We start from the raw sequence: 11962 nt of genomic DNA, 5'->3' as shown, positions 1-11962 counted from the left end.
AGCGTCCTTGAATTTTAAATACTGTTTATGATTTCATTTTAACATCTGTAGTCCTGTGAAAAATGGTGTTTGCATCCATAGAGACCTAAGCTGATCGAATAGCGACAGTTAAGTTCGATTTTAGTTGCTAAGTAGAGAAACTTTCAAAACTCTTTCTTTAACACATTTTAGTCGATCTCCGGCACAGGCAGTGTGGTTTTCTCGTGCCAGAAATTCGTGTTTTTAATCCCACATCTCAAGAAATACGACTGTAGAAGTTATCACTGACTATTACGTGAGAGTAGATACCCTCCCTCAATGAGTCTTTGGACTCCCTGGAGGTGTTCACGTAATAATAATAATAATAATAAATTAATGACTATACATCATGCATTACATCTACGAAGTGATGTTAACCGGTTGTATCTAACAAGGAGAACAGGTGGATGGGGTCTGCTGCACTGTGGAAGAAGAAGAAATTAGATTAAAAAAATTACATCGACAATAGCTCTAAGCAATTGCTTCAAGCAGTTACACAAGAGTGTCTTCTGAAAGCAACAGGAAACAAATCCGATTACAAAAAGCAACAGGAAAATAACGGATATGTGCGCTGGAAAAATAAACCTTTGCATGGCCAATTTCTTAGAGATATTGAGGATAAAATTGATATGAACAAGCCATGGCAATGGCTACAATATGGATATATTAAAAAAGAAAGAATATGATTTATTCTAGCAGCTCAAAAACAGGCATTACAAACGAATGCAATGAAAGCAAAAATTTTGAACATCAATAATAACAGCAAATGCAGATTATGCGATCGGAAAGTTGAGACTGTAGAACATCTAATCAGTGCTTACAGAAAATAGCTCAAACTGACTATAAATGCCGCCATGATCAAGTGTGACCAAAATAATTCATTGGCATGTATACAAAAAATTATAAAGCTTTCCTACTTCTGATAACTGGTGGCAGCATAAAATAGAGACAGTACTGGAAAACGAAACAGCAAAAATTGTCTGGGACTTTCGAATTCAAACTGATCGGCATTTGGAACACAATAGACCTGACATCACAATTATCGAACATCGACAGGTTTGGATAATCGATATCTCAGAACCCAGTAATAACATTAACAACAAAGAACTGGAAAAAATGACTAAATATTGAGATCTGGCAATCGAAGTTGTCCAGCTGTGGCTTAAACACACCAAAGCCATCCAAATAGTTATCAGTTCACTTGGTGCAATTTCAAAGAAGCTATGCAATTATTTACAGCACTTAAACATCAACGAAGTGACTCCATATGATCTACAAAAAAAAACATTACTTGAAACAGTCCATATGTTACGACGATACCTGACAGACTATTCTTAGATTCTTGATAGAATCTGAATTGTCCTGTATCACCGGTCAAATTGTTGTTTAAATGATTGTTCAATCTTACTTCAATAAATGCTTAAAGGAGGAAGACTGGCTGCCCGGTGGTCGTGGTCGTCGATAAAAAGTTACATCCACCTAATTTCTTTGGAATATGAAAAGATCTTAGGAGATTTTTTTTTTTATTTCACTCTATTCTGAATACAGAATGAAAATATGTGGCACGTTCACGTGTATATATGTATATACAGTGCTTTTCTTTCTGAAAAAAAGGTGTTATTACAGCAACTTCCACACTTTCTATCCTCCGATATACGCTCTTCGTCTCGCTTTATTGGCGTGATTTGTGCGCTGCACTCTCCTTATGATCGTAAATCCTTTTTCTTAATGACATTAACTGTTGTTTGCAAGATTCTCCAAAATGACTGATTTTACCATGTGACCACTCCGCTGAAATTTTCGTTCCCATGTGTTTATCTACCACAAGACTTCCGACATCACAACAGGCTTTGCTGCTCAACATTTTATTCTTGACATACAGCCACTTGTTTCTCTCACAGAAGTCATTTTCTGCAAAAATGTCCAAAAATGAGCCAAGCATTATCAGAAGCTGCTTCCTTTTGACTACGTGGATCTTCGTCTTGGTTTCGTGATCCTCTTCACCAAGTTTATTTTCGGTGTTAGTTTTCTGTTTTACAGGATCACAAGTAGATTCAACGATTTCTGCTTCTTCAGCCTTATTTTTATTCTCATTGGCATAAAGTAACTACTTATTTTACTCATTTTGTACATTGATTGCACTGATTTAACTTAGATCAATTCAAAACTCACGTGAACACCTGCCTGTTGCAGAGTGAATATTATTATTATTCCTGATATCTCCAAGGAGTCCGAAGACTCATCGCGGGAGGACATCTTCAACTGTCTCTACATCTTACCTCTACTACGAATCAACGCCATCTACCGCCCACCTCCAACACTACCACAACTAGTAATTTTTGTCTGTAAATTGCGTGTGTTCTGAAGGGCCGATTTGTATATATGCGGGATGAAAAACCCGAGTTTCCGGGAGAAAAAACCCTGCTACCTCCGTATGAGATCGGCTAACTCACCATCGATTGAAATCGACCAGATAAAGATTCCTCCCGTCGCGACGAGAATCGAACTTAGGCCTATTCCAATCGAAGGGCGCAATGTACCGTCGTTCTTCCAATTGCGCTACGGAGGCGCTTAGAATTGATAAACCGATATTGGAAGCATTCGGAAGTAAACACAACTTCCTGTTTCCGGTTACGTACCAACCTATGAAACAGGAAAGCAGGTTATCAATTTATGAGTAATCTTCTTCAGCTTTCCCACTTAAGTGGGGTCACTGTTGATGATGAGTCTCCTCCACAATATATCAAAACTGAAAATTCAATTCGCTAACACAGTACCACCTACCGGAATATTTATAATACATTTTGCTGTCAATAAATCTCAAATTTTTAAAAACTTAAGAAAAAATGTGCCGGTACAGCGTACCGCCAAAAAAAACCCCTATATTAATTTATATTTATATTAATTTATTTAAGGATTAACAAACCGAGAATAAGTTAGAAAGCTTTAATGATACAACTAGTTTCGGCTTATATGGCCTTCATCAGATATCTTTATAGTTAGAAGAAACAATAATAAAAGACTGAAGCTATTAAGAAAACTGATCCAAAACGGGAACTACAAAACCGTACTAACAACTTACTACAAAATACTACTGAACTTCCTCGTGTACGTCTCTCTACGCTCCCTTCATCCACTTATACCACCTATCTATGGAGTTCCAAAAATACATAAAGAAAACACTCCTCTTCGCCCTATTGTCGAGGGTATTGACTCTCCAACCTACAAACTATCAAAATATCTTGCAAAATATCTGATGTCTTTTTCTAATAAGTCTTCATCGTTCATCAACAACACAACACCTCAGATTTTGTATCTAGCATTGAAGATTTATCCATCAACGAGGATGATATTATAGCCAGTTTAGATATTATTTCATTATTCACAAATGTACCAACTGAAGAAATATTAATATTATTAAAGAATAAATTATCCAAAAAAATGGTTACTTTATTAAAGCATTGCGTTCAATCTAGCTACTTCCGATATCAAGATACAATCTATAAACAGAACCAAGGCTTGGTAATGGGAAACCCTTCCCCCCCCCCCCCCATTCTGGTGAATATTTTCCTAGAAGACTTTTAAACAAGAGCTATATCTTCCTCTTCATTTAAACCAAAAGTTTGGAAACTCTATGTAGATGACGTTTTTATTATATGGAGTCATGGTGAAAACTCTTTCACGAATTTTCTTCATCATCTAAATAACCAGCATCCAAATATAAAATTCACGGCAGAACTAGAACATCATCACTCCCTTCCTTTCCTGGATATAAAACTCTCATGCTGTTCGGGAAAATTTAGAATCTCCATGTACAGAAAATCAACGCATACTAATAGATATCTTCACAGTCTTTCTCATCATTTTCCACCACAGAAACTCGGAACTATTTCCACTTTGGACACAAAGCTTGCTCTATTTTAAACGATCCAGATGAGCTTCAAAAAGAAATTAATCACTTCTCACATATTTTTGAACAAAATGAATATCATAAAAGAACAATTAAAAAATTTCTTATAGATCCTCTAGGCACCACAATACAGAAACTCTCAATTTCAGGTAACATCTAAATCCCATACATCAGTTCGGTCTCCCAAAAATTGGTAAAAGTCCTTCAAAATTACAACATCAGGATGTTCTTCACCACTCTTCCAAAAATCAGATCTCTTATAAGCTATCCTAAACCTAAGCATCATAATCTAAAATATCCTGGCGTATATAAACTATGGTGTGACTATAATGTTATGGTCAAACTAATAAATCTGTTGAACTTCGCATGGAGGAGCATAAAAGAGACATCTCCTATAAAAGATCAAATGCTAGTGCCTTATCCAACCATGTTCTCTTCTTTAACAAACCTCATAATAATTTTTAAGGTCACTCAGTTTCCTGGGATAGATCTGAAAATATTTTCCTTTGCAAGGATGAATTTGAATGAAAGATAGTGAAATCGAGGGAGATCGTCCTTAATCCTGAGAATTTGAACAGTAATTTGAGCTATCACATCCCTGAGACCCATACTATTCAATACTGGCGTTCTCGAGAGTCTACTACCATGCATACAATTAACAATGGCACGTAAATAGAACAACTGGAAATTTAATACAATGTTTTTTATTTTTAATTATCTAATACAATTGATTTGTGCTTCTCAGTTTTCTTAATATCTTCTGTCTTTTATTATTGTTTCTTTTACCTACAAAGATACCTGATGAAGGTTATAATAAGCCGAAACTAGTTGTATCATTAAAGTTTTCTAACTTATTCTTGGTTTGTTAGTCATTAAATATCTTCTCAAATGTATCACAGTAACCGAGTCAATGCTCATGAATATATATTTACCCTATATATATAATATAATATAATATATATATATATATATATGTATATATATATATATATATATATATATATATATATATGTATATATATATATATATATATATATATATATATATATATATATTATATTATATTATATATATAGGGTAAATGGCCTATATAGGGTAAAATATATATAGGGTAAAAGTTATATAGGGTAAATGGCCCCGCCTACTCCCTATATGGGAACAAATAGGTGTTAGCTGATTTTTTTTTATATATATATTAAGGATATATATGTATATTAAGGATACCAAGTAATCTTATAAACTTGGTTTTTTACTCCTTCTCCCAAGTAAGCAAAACAGTTAAGTTTGCGTCTGAACTTAGTTCAAGTCTAAAGGTAGTGCAACACCAGGGTAGTGCAACTCGTTGTAAAGGTGGGTAAAGCTCTGATCATTATTCTTAGTATTTCCTAATGTAAAACATCTCACTAAGAGATGATATATACTGTTATACATTATGGGTAGTGCCTCCCCCCACCCATAATGTATAACACCGTTTTTTTTTTTAGGAGACCTCAAAAAAAAGGTTATAACCGGTCTGGATAGTGACCCCCCACCCATAATGTATAACAGTGTACATCTCTTAGTGAGATGTGTTTTACATTATGGGAAATATTAAGAATAGCGATCAGATCTTTATCCACCTTTACAACAAGTTGCCTTGATGTTGCACTACCTTTAGACTTGAACTATGTTCAGGTGCAAACTTTACTGTTTTGCTTACTTGGGAGGAGTAAAAAACCAAGTTTATAAAATTACTTGGTATCCTTAATATATATTATCCCCAAGGTAAAAAACTTTTCATATATATATATATATATATATATATATATATGTTAAAGATACCAAGCAATTTTATAAGCTAGGTTTTTTAATCCTTTTTCCCAAGTAAGCAAACAGACAAGTAAGTCAAGTTTGCGGCTGCACGTAGTGCAACACTAGGCAACTCGTTGTAAAAGAGGAGCAAGATCTGAATACTTTCCTTAGAATTTTCCCCTAATGCAAAGCAGATTTCCTTGCGTAGATGTATGATGCTATGCATTAAAGTAATGGTCACTACCCATACCAGTTTTGACCTTCATTTAGGTCTCGTCAGTGGGAGCCAGACCTAAAAAATGCCATGGGTGAAGTAATACAGAACTTATAAATATTTATAAGTAAGTCGTATATGTATATTTATATATACAAGTAAGTCACGTTTGCGGCTGCACGTAGTGCAACAACTCGTGCAGCCGCAAATTTGACTTACTTGTCTGTTTGCTTACTTGATAAAAAGAATTAAAAAACCTAGCTTATAAAATTGTTTGGTATCTTTAACATAATATATACCCAAGGAAAAACTTTTCTGCATATTACTCTGGTCCTGAGATTTTTATTTAATGAGGTCAAAGCACCTTATGACAACTTGTTTAGGTAAAATATTTATAAGCTCCGTATTACTTCACCCTCGGCATTTTTTAGGTCTGGCTCTCACTGACGAGACCTCGATAAATGTCGAAACCTGTATGAGTAGTGACCATTACCTTTATGCACAGCATCATACATCTCCGCAAGGAAATGTGCTTTGCATTAGGGGAAAATTCTAAGGAAAGTGATCAGTGCCTACTTCACCTTTATAACGAGTTGCCTAGTGTCGCACTACATGCAGCCGCATACTTGACTTACTTGTCTGTTTGCTTACTTGGGAAAAAGGATTAAAAACCTAGCTTATAAAATTGGTTGGTATCAAAAAATCAACTAACGCCTTTTATTCCCTAATAGGGAGTAGGCGAGGCCTTTATACCCTATCTTGCTTTTTTTGGAGACTGAGTGGGCAGTTCAATCTCCACTGGTAGCCAATCAGAGATAGCTGGCCCATGTCTATCACTAATTATAGCAGCCACTGATGAAGAGGCTGGCAAATAGTGCTGCCCTCTCTTGGTACCTAACCCTAACAAGATATGTCACTGTCTGAAATAATGTGGGTACTACGGTCGATTTTCTCGAGTTTACGTGACGAAAAACATGAGTTTCCGGGAGGAAAAACCCACTTGCCTATGCCAGAGATCGACTATCTCGGGAACCAGTCGAAGATAGGCTTAGAAAAAGTTCCTCCAGTCAGCGACCAGACTAGAACCTAAGTCTATCTTCAAGCGGCGAAGCGCAGAGGATGCAAGCGCCACTTTCACTGAGCTACACAGGCTTGGTATCTTTAACATAATATATACCCAAGGTAAAAAAACTTTTCTACACACACACACACACACACACACACACACACACACACACACACACACACACACACACACACACACACACACACACACACACACACGTGAGGACCTGTGTAGCTCAGTGGATGTGGCGTTTGCATACCACGGCGCTTGGCCGCACGAAGGAAGATTTGTTTTCGAGTCTACTCGGCGACTAGAGGAAATTTGTCTAAGCCTTTCTTCGACCGGATCCCGAGTTAGTCGTTCTCTGGCTCGAGCAAGCAGGTTTCCCCTCCCGGAAACTCGGGTTTTTTTGTCCCGTAAACTCAAGAAAATCGACCGTAGAACCCACATTATTTCAGACATTAAATATATTGTGTTAGGGCTAGGGACCACGAGATGGCGGCACTTGAGCCGTCTCTCTTCACTGTGTGCCGCTTAATTATTGATAGCCTTGGGGCCATCTATCTCTGATTGGGTACCAGTGGAGATTGAACTGCCAACTCAGTCTCCAAAAGTTAGATAAGTCTAAATGGCCTCGCCTACTCCCCGTATATGGGAATAAAAAGGCATTAGCTGATTTTTTGTTGCTATATATATATATAAGAATTGAATGACTAGAACCGAGATTTAAGTAAAAAAAGGTTTTAATATTAAAACACTACTAGTTTTGAATAGTAACAGCCTTCATCAGGTGACATTATAAAAGAAAGAAGAAAAAAACACTACACTGAACAGAACAGAACAGTTTTAAATACAACCACAACGTTTTAATGTTAATTATGTATAGAGACTATGATATTCTTGGTTTATTTAAGCTTCGGTAGTTTAGAGTGTTTTTACTTTCTTTTATAATGTCACCTGATGAAGGCTGTTACAAGCCGAAACTAGTAGTGTTTTAATATTAAAAACTTTTTACTTAAATCGCGGTTCTAGTCATTCAATTCTTTTAAAAAATGTGCATGTTATCCTAGTTAATGATCGTAAATTCATATATATATGTGTGTGTGTGAATGATCATTAACTATTAAAGTTAACTATTAACATTTACTATTAACTATTAAAAAATAAATATATATATATATTTTATTTATTTAAAAAAATTTTTTTCCCCAGCAAAGATTCCTACTTGGTTATTGTTATTCTTCTGTGTATTCTGGTAGTTATATGTAAAAAACGAGTAGCTCATGATACAATAATTTTTCTTACAACAATTCAGACAGTTCTCAATTTCTCAAAGTCAATATTCAGTTATGACGTCCAGAGCGTAACAGAGCAATTAATGTTTAAAAGCAGTAACATTTATCTACAAATGTTCTAAACTGCTCCTAGAACATTAAAACTAGATGCATCCCTCGAGTAAGCTATATGATAACAGACACTTATATTCCTTCTAATCAATCAAATACGAAATGGATGCTTGTTCTGTGTGGAATTGTGGGTAGAGAACATGATGGCAACCACCATAACTATGTTTGTGAGGCAGGTTATAGGTACTTTTCAATATTTCAATGTATATGTTTGCTGTTGGTTTGTTAAAAAAAGTAGCTTAGAATAAACTTTTAGAAGATTTGAGAATATCATTATTACGATCTCTTTGTTAACGTTTCAGCAATGAACTCTTCATAGAATGACAAGATTCTTAAGTATTTTGTTCTTCGAAAGAATTAGACGACCTCGACATGAGTGCGAGGGCAAAGATCACGAGTTAACGTTCCTGTTATGTGATTAATATTCTTTGTTGGCAGTCATCTTTAATCGAAGATTCTAAAACTTGCTTTTTTTTTTTTTCGATGGTAGATGTGCATTTATATTTCGAATGAAAAAAAAAAACTGTATTCAAATCAGCTCAAATTAAATATCTGGAAATGCTGATTTTTTTTAATATAGTGAACAGACTTAAAATAGTGAATATGACTTAAATGAAATTTAAAACGTGCACTTATTTTTTCTTGGCACTTTGGGTGATTTTCAGAGTAAAAATATAACTGCAGTTTGTTTCTGGAGAAATCATTAAAAAAAAAAGAACGAAAGAAACCAGGTGTACTAGCATAACACATAAATATCGTGTTGTGATACTTATATGTTATGGCAATGTAGAAGCATAAACATGAATATCATAACAATATTACAATTTTAAGCATAATAACTACATTTCATGCCATAAATAAGCTTAAATCTGTGTATATTCAAAGACTCATCAGTGGGAGGACACTCCACTCAGCTCACCATCTACATTACATTATTTTCCATCTACACGTGTTCTTTGGCCGATTCACCTGACTGTGGGATGTAAAACGTGAATTTCTGGTTTTAAAAATTTGCTAGGTCTGTATGAAATAAGTCAATTTACCTTCAGTTGCAAAAAACCGATATAACGATTCCTTTCATCATGATGAGAATCGACACTGAATAAGTCATTTTCAGCTGAAAGGTGCAGTGCTTCCCAGATTCTTTCAGCTGCACCACAAAGTTGCTTATCATAATGCAATTCTAATTTTTTTTTCTTTGTTCTTTTGTGACTCTCACCACAAAAGATTGGAAACCTATAATACATTAGTACCATGTGTGGACTAATAGGTTTTATAATAATAATAATAATGGTGTCTCCATGGAGTCAGAAGACTCATTGTGGGAGACCATCCAGTACACATTAATCATTATTCACACAGTACCAATCATACCTCTCCTTAAATTCATTTATAGATGAAGCATTCACAACCACCTCTGGCAATGCATTCCACACATTCATCACCCTCCAAGCAAAAAATCTAGTCCTAACACTCTTGTTAACTACACTCTTACATAATTTGGAGGGATTACCCCTCATTTTCTTCACTCCTGCACTGTTCAGAAAAAAAGTCATCAGTATCAATCCTATAAAACCCTCTTTAATAATTGATATGCTTCTATCATATGATCTCTCTCATGCCTATCAGATAGTTTTTGGAGCCCACAGACCAATCTATCCTCATAAGAAACATTCCACAGATCTATAAGAATTTTTGTCATTTGCCTCTGGATCCTCTCCACCATTTCATCATCACCAAGGAATCTAGGTGACCAGATTTGTGTGCAATAGTCCAGATGTAGTCTTATTTATGCCTTATAAAATGGAACAGTAATTTCCCTATAGGTGCTTGTGTTCTTCAAAAGCCATGTAATTCGATGTGCTGTTTTGGCAGCATTTGCAATATGTCCTCTAAACTCTTTGTCTACAGAAATGCCAAGTCCTTTGTCTCATCAACTTCTTGCAGTTCAGTTCCATTAATATAGTACACAGCATGTGATCTCATCCTCCCAAAGTGCATCACCTTAAACTTAGCCATGTTAAACCAACCACTATTTACTTTAAGTATGCTAGCCTGTTTGAGTCATGCTCCAAGATTTCTACATCACTTTTATTGACTATAAATTAATGATACCAAGAAATTATATTCTTGGTTTCATCCTTTATCCAAGTGTGAGTAAACATAGTTTGCAAAGTAGCCTAGTTGTGAAGTTACTTCACAACTGGGCTACTTGTATATAGAGGCTAATGGCTTCACATCAGTTGCCTTAGTATCCCATAATGCAACACACACATATCCTTGCAAACATGTATAATGCTTTGCATTATGGGAAAGGCCACTACTCATACCAGTTTCGACATTTATTGAAGTTTCATCAGTGGGAGCCAGACCCAGAAGTGATACCAAGGTGGAAGTAATACAGAAGAAGAAGAGCGATAATCAGTGAAAGTTGCTGAATGTTTTTCACTTGGTTATACTATAAATTAAAGATTCCAAGAAACTATATTCTTGGTTTTGTCATTTATCCAATTGTAAGCAACCAAAGTTTGCATGTGAAGTAGCTTCACGACTGAGCTACTTGTATATAGTGGTTCCCACTGATGAGACCTCATTGAAGGTCGAAACCAGTCTGGGTAGTGGTCCTTCCCATAATGCAAAGCATTATACATGTCCGTAAGGATATGTGCATTGCATTATAGAATAATAAACTATTGATATAATGTAATAAGTAGCCCACTCATGAAGTTACTTTACATGCAAACTATGCTTACACTTGGATAAAGGAGGAAACCAAGAATATAATTTCTTGGCATCTTTAATTTATAGTATAACCAAGTGAAAAACATTAAGCAACTTTCATTGATTATCGCTCTTCCCAATTTTACACCATCAGCAAGTAAGTGGATATTTCCTTTCAAATTATTTCCAGTATCATTAATGTACAAATTAAATAACAGAGGTCCAAGTACTGAGCCCTAAGTACACCACTAGTCACCTGCCTTCTCCTGGACTCAGCTCATCCTTAAACCACTTTCTGATATCTATGCATTAGCCACCCTCTAATCCAAATCACCAGCTTCAGATCCATTCTCATTTGATCCAATTCATGCAACAGAGTTCTGTGTGGAATCCTGTCAAATGCTTTGCAAAGTCCAGCAATATCACCTAGTAATGATTTTCTTTATCCAACTCCTGTTACTTTATTATGGAAAGTAAGTTACTAAGGCAAGACCTACCCTTCACAAAATCATATTGCCCGTTATAAAGTATCATATTTCTGACAACTCAGTCCTGAATTCTAATTTTTATCAATTTCTTCAAAACTTTAACCACCACTCCTGATATACAAGAAAGGGCTGAAAAGTTCTGATTAAAAAAAAAAAAAGTGATATTAAAGCAACTGATATAACCACAAGAAAGAACATATGTTAATCCTGATATTTTATCAAATTGTAATAATTTCTTCTTTTTTCTTTTAGGATATATAAAAAGACATGTCAGAGATTTTGAAGAAATTTGAAGACACAGAGGTATGGGCCATTAAGTTTTTCATGCGGCAAGAAAACTCCACAAA

At 35.2% G+C, this 11962-nt stretch overlaps 1 protein-coding gene across 1 annotated transcript in view; it reads left to right on the top strand.

The window, feature by feature from the left end:
- Positions 1–8340: 8340 nt before the first annotated feature.
- Scsalpha1 (Succinyl-coenzyme A synthetase alpha subunit 1) overlaps positions 8341–11962 on the top strand; it is a 110890-nt gene continuing 107268 nt past the window's right edge. The window contains exon 1 of the mRNA XM_090392714.1: positions 8341–8589. Coding sequence (XP_090248840.1) covers positions 8547–8589 — 43 coding nt within the window. The 5' untranslated portion in view covers positions 8341–8546. The remainder of the gene's footprint in view (positions 8590–11962) is intronic.

The sequence above is a fragment of the Typopeltis vanoorti genome, chromosome 5 (assembly GCF_054136105.1).
Source record: "Typopeltis vanoorti isolate ZY-2024b chromosome 5, IOZ_Tvanoo_1.0, whole genome shotgun sequence".
NCBI classification, from domain to species: domain Eukaryota; kingdom Metazoa; phylum Arthropoda; class Arachnida; order Uropygi; family Thelyphonidae; genus Typopeltis; species Typopeltis vanoorti.
The sequence above is the reverse complement of the archived record's forward strand: the minus strand, read 5'-3'. Positions and strand labels throughout refer to the sequence as shown.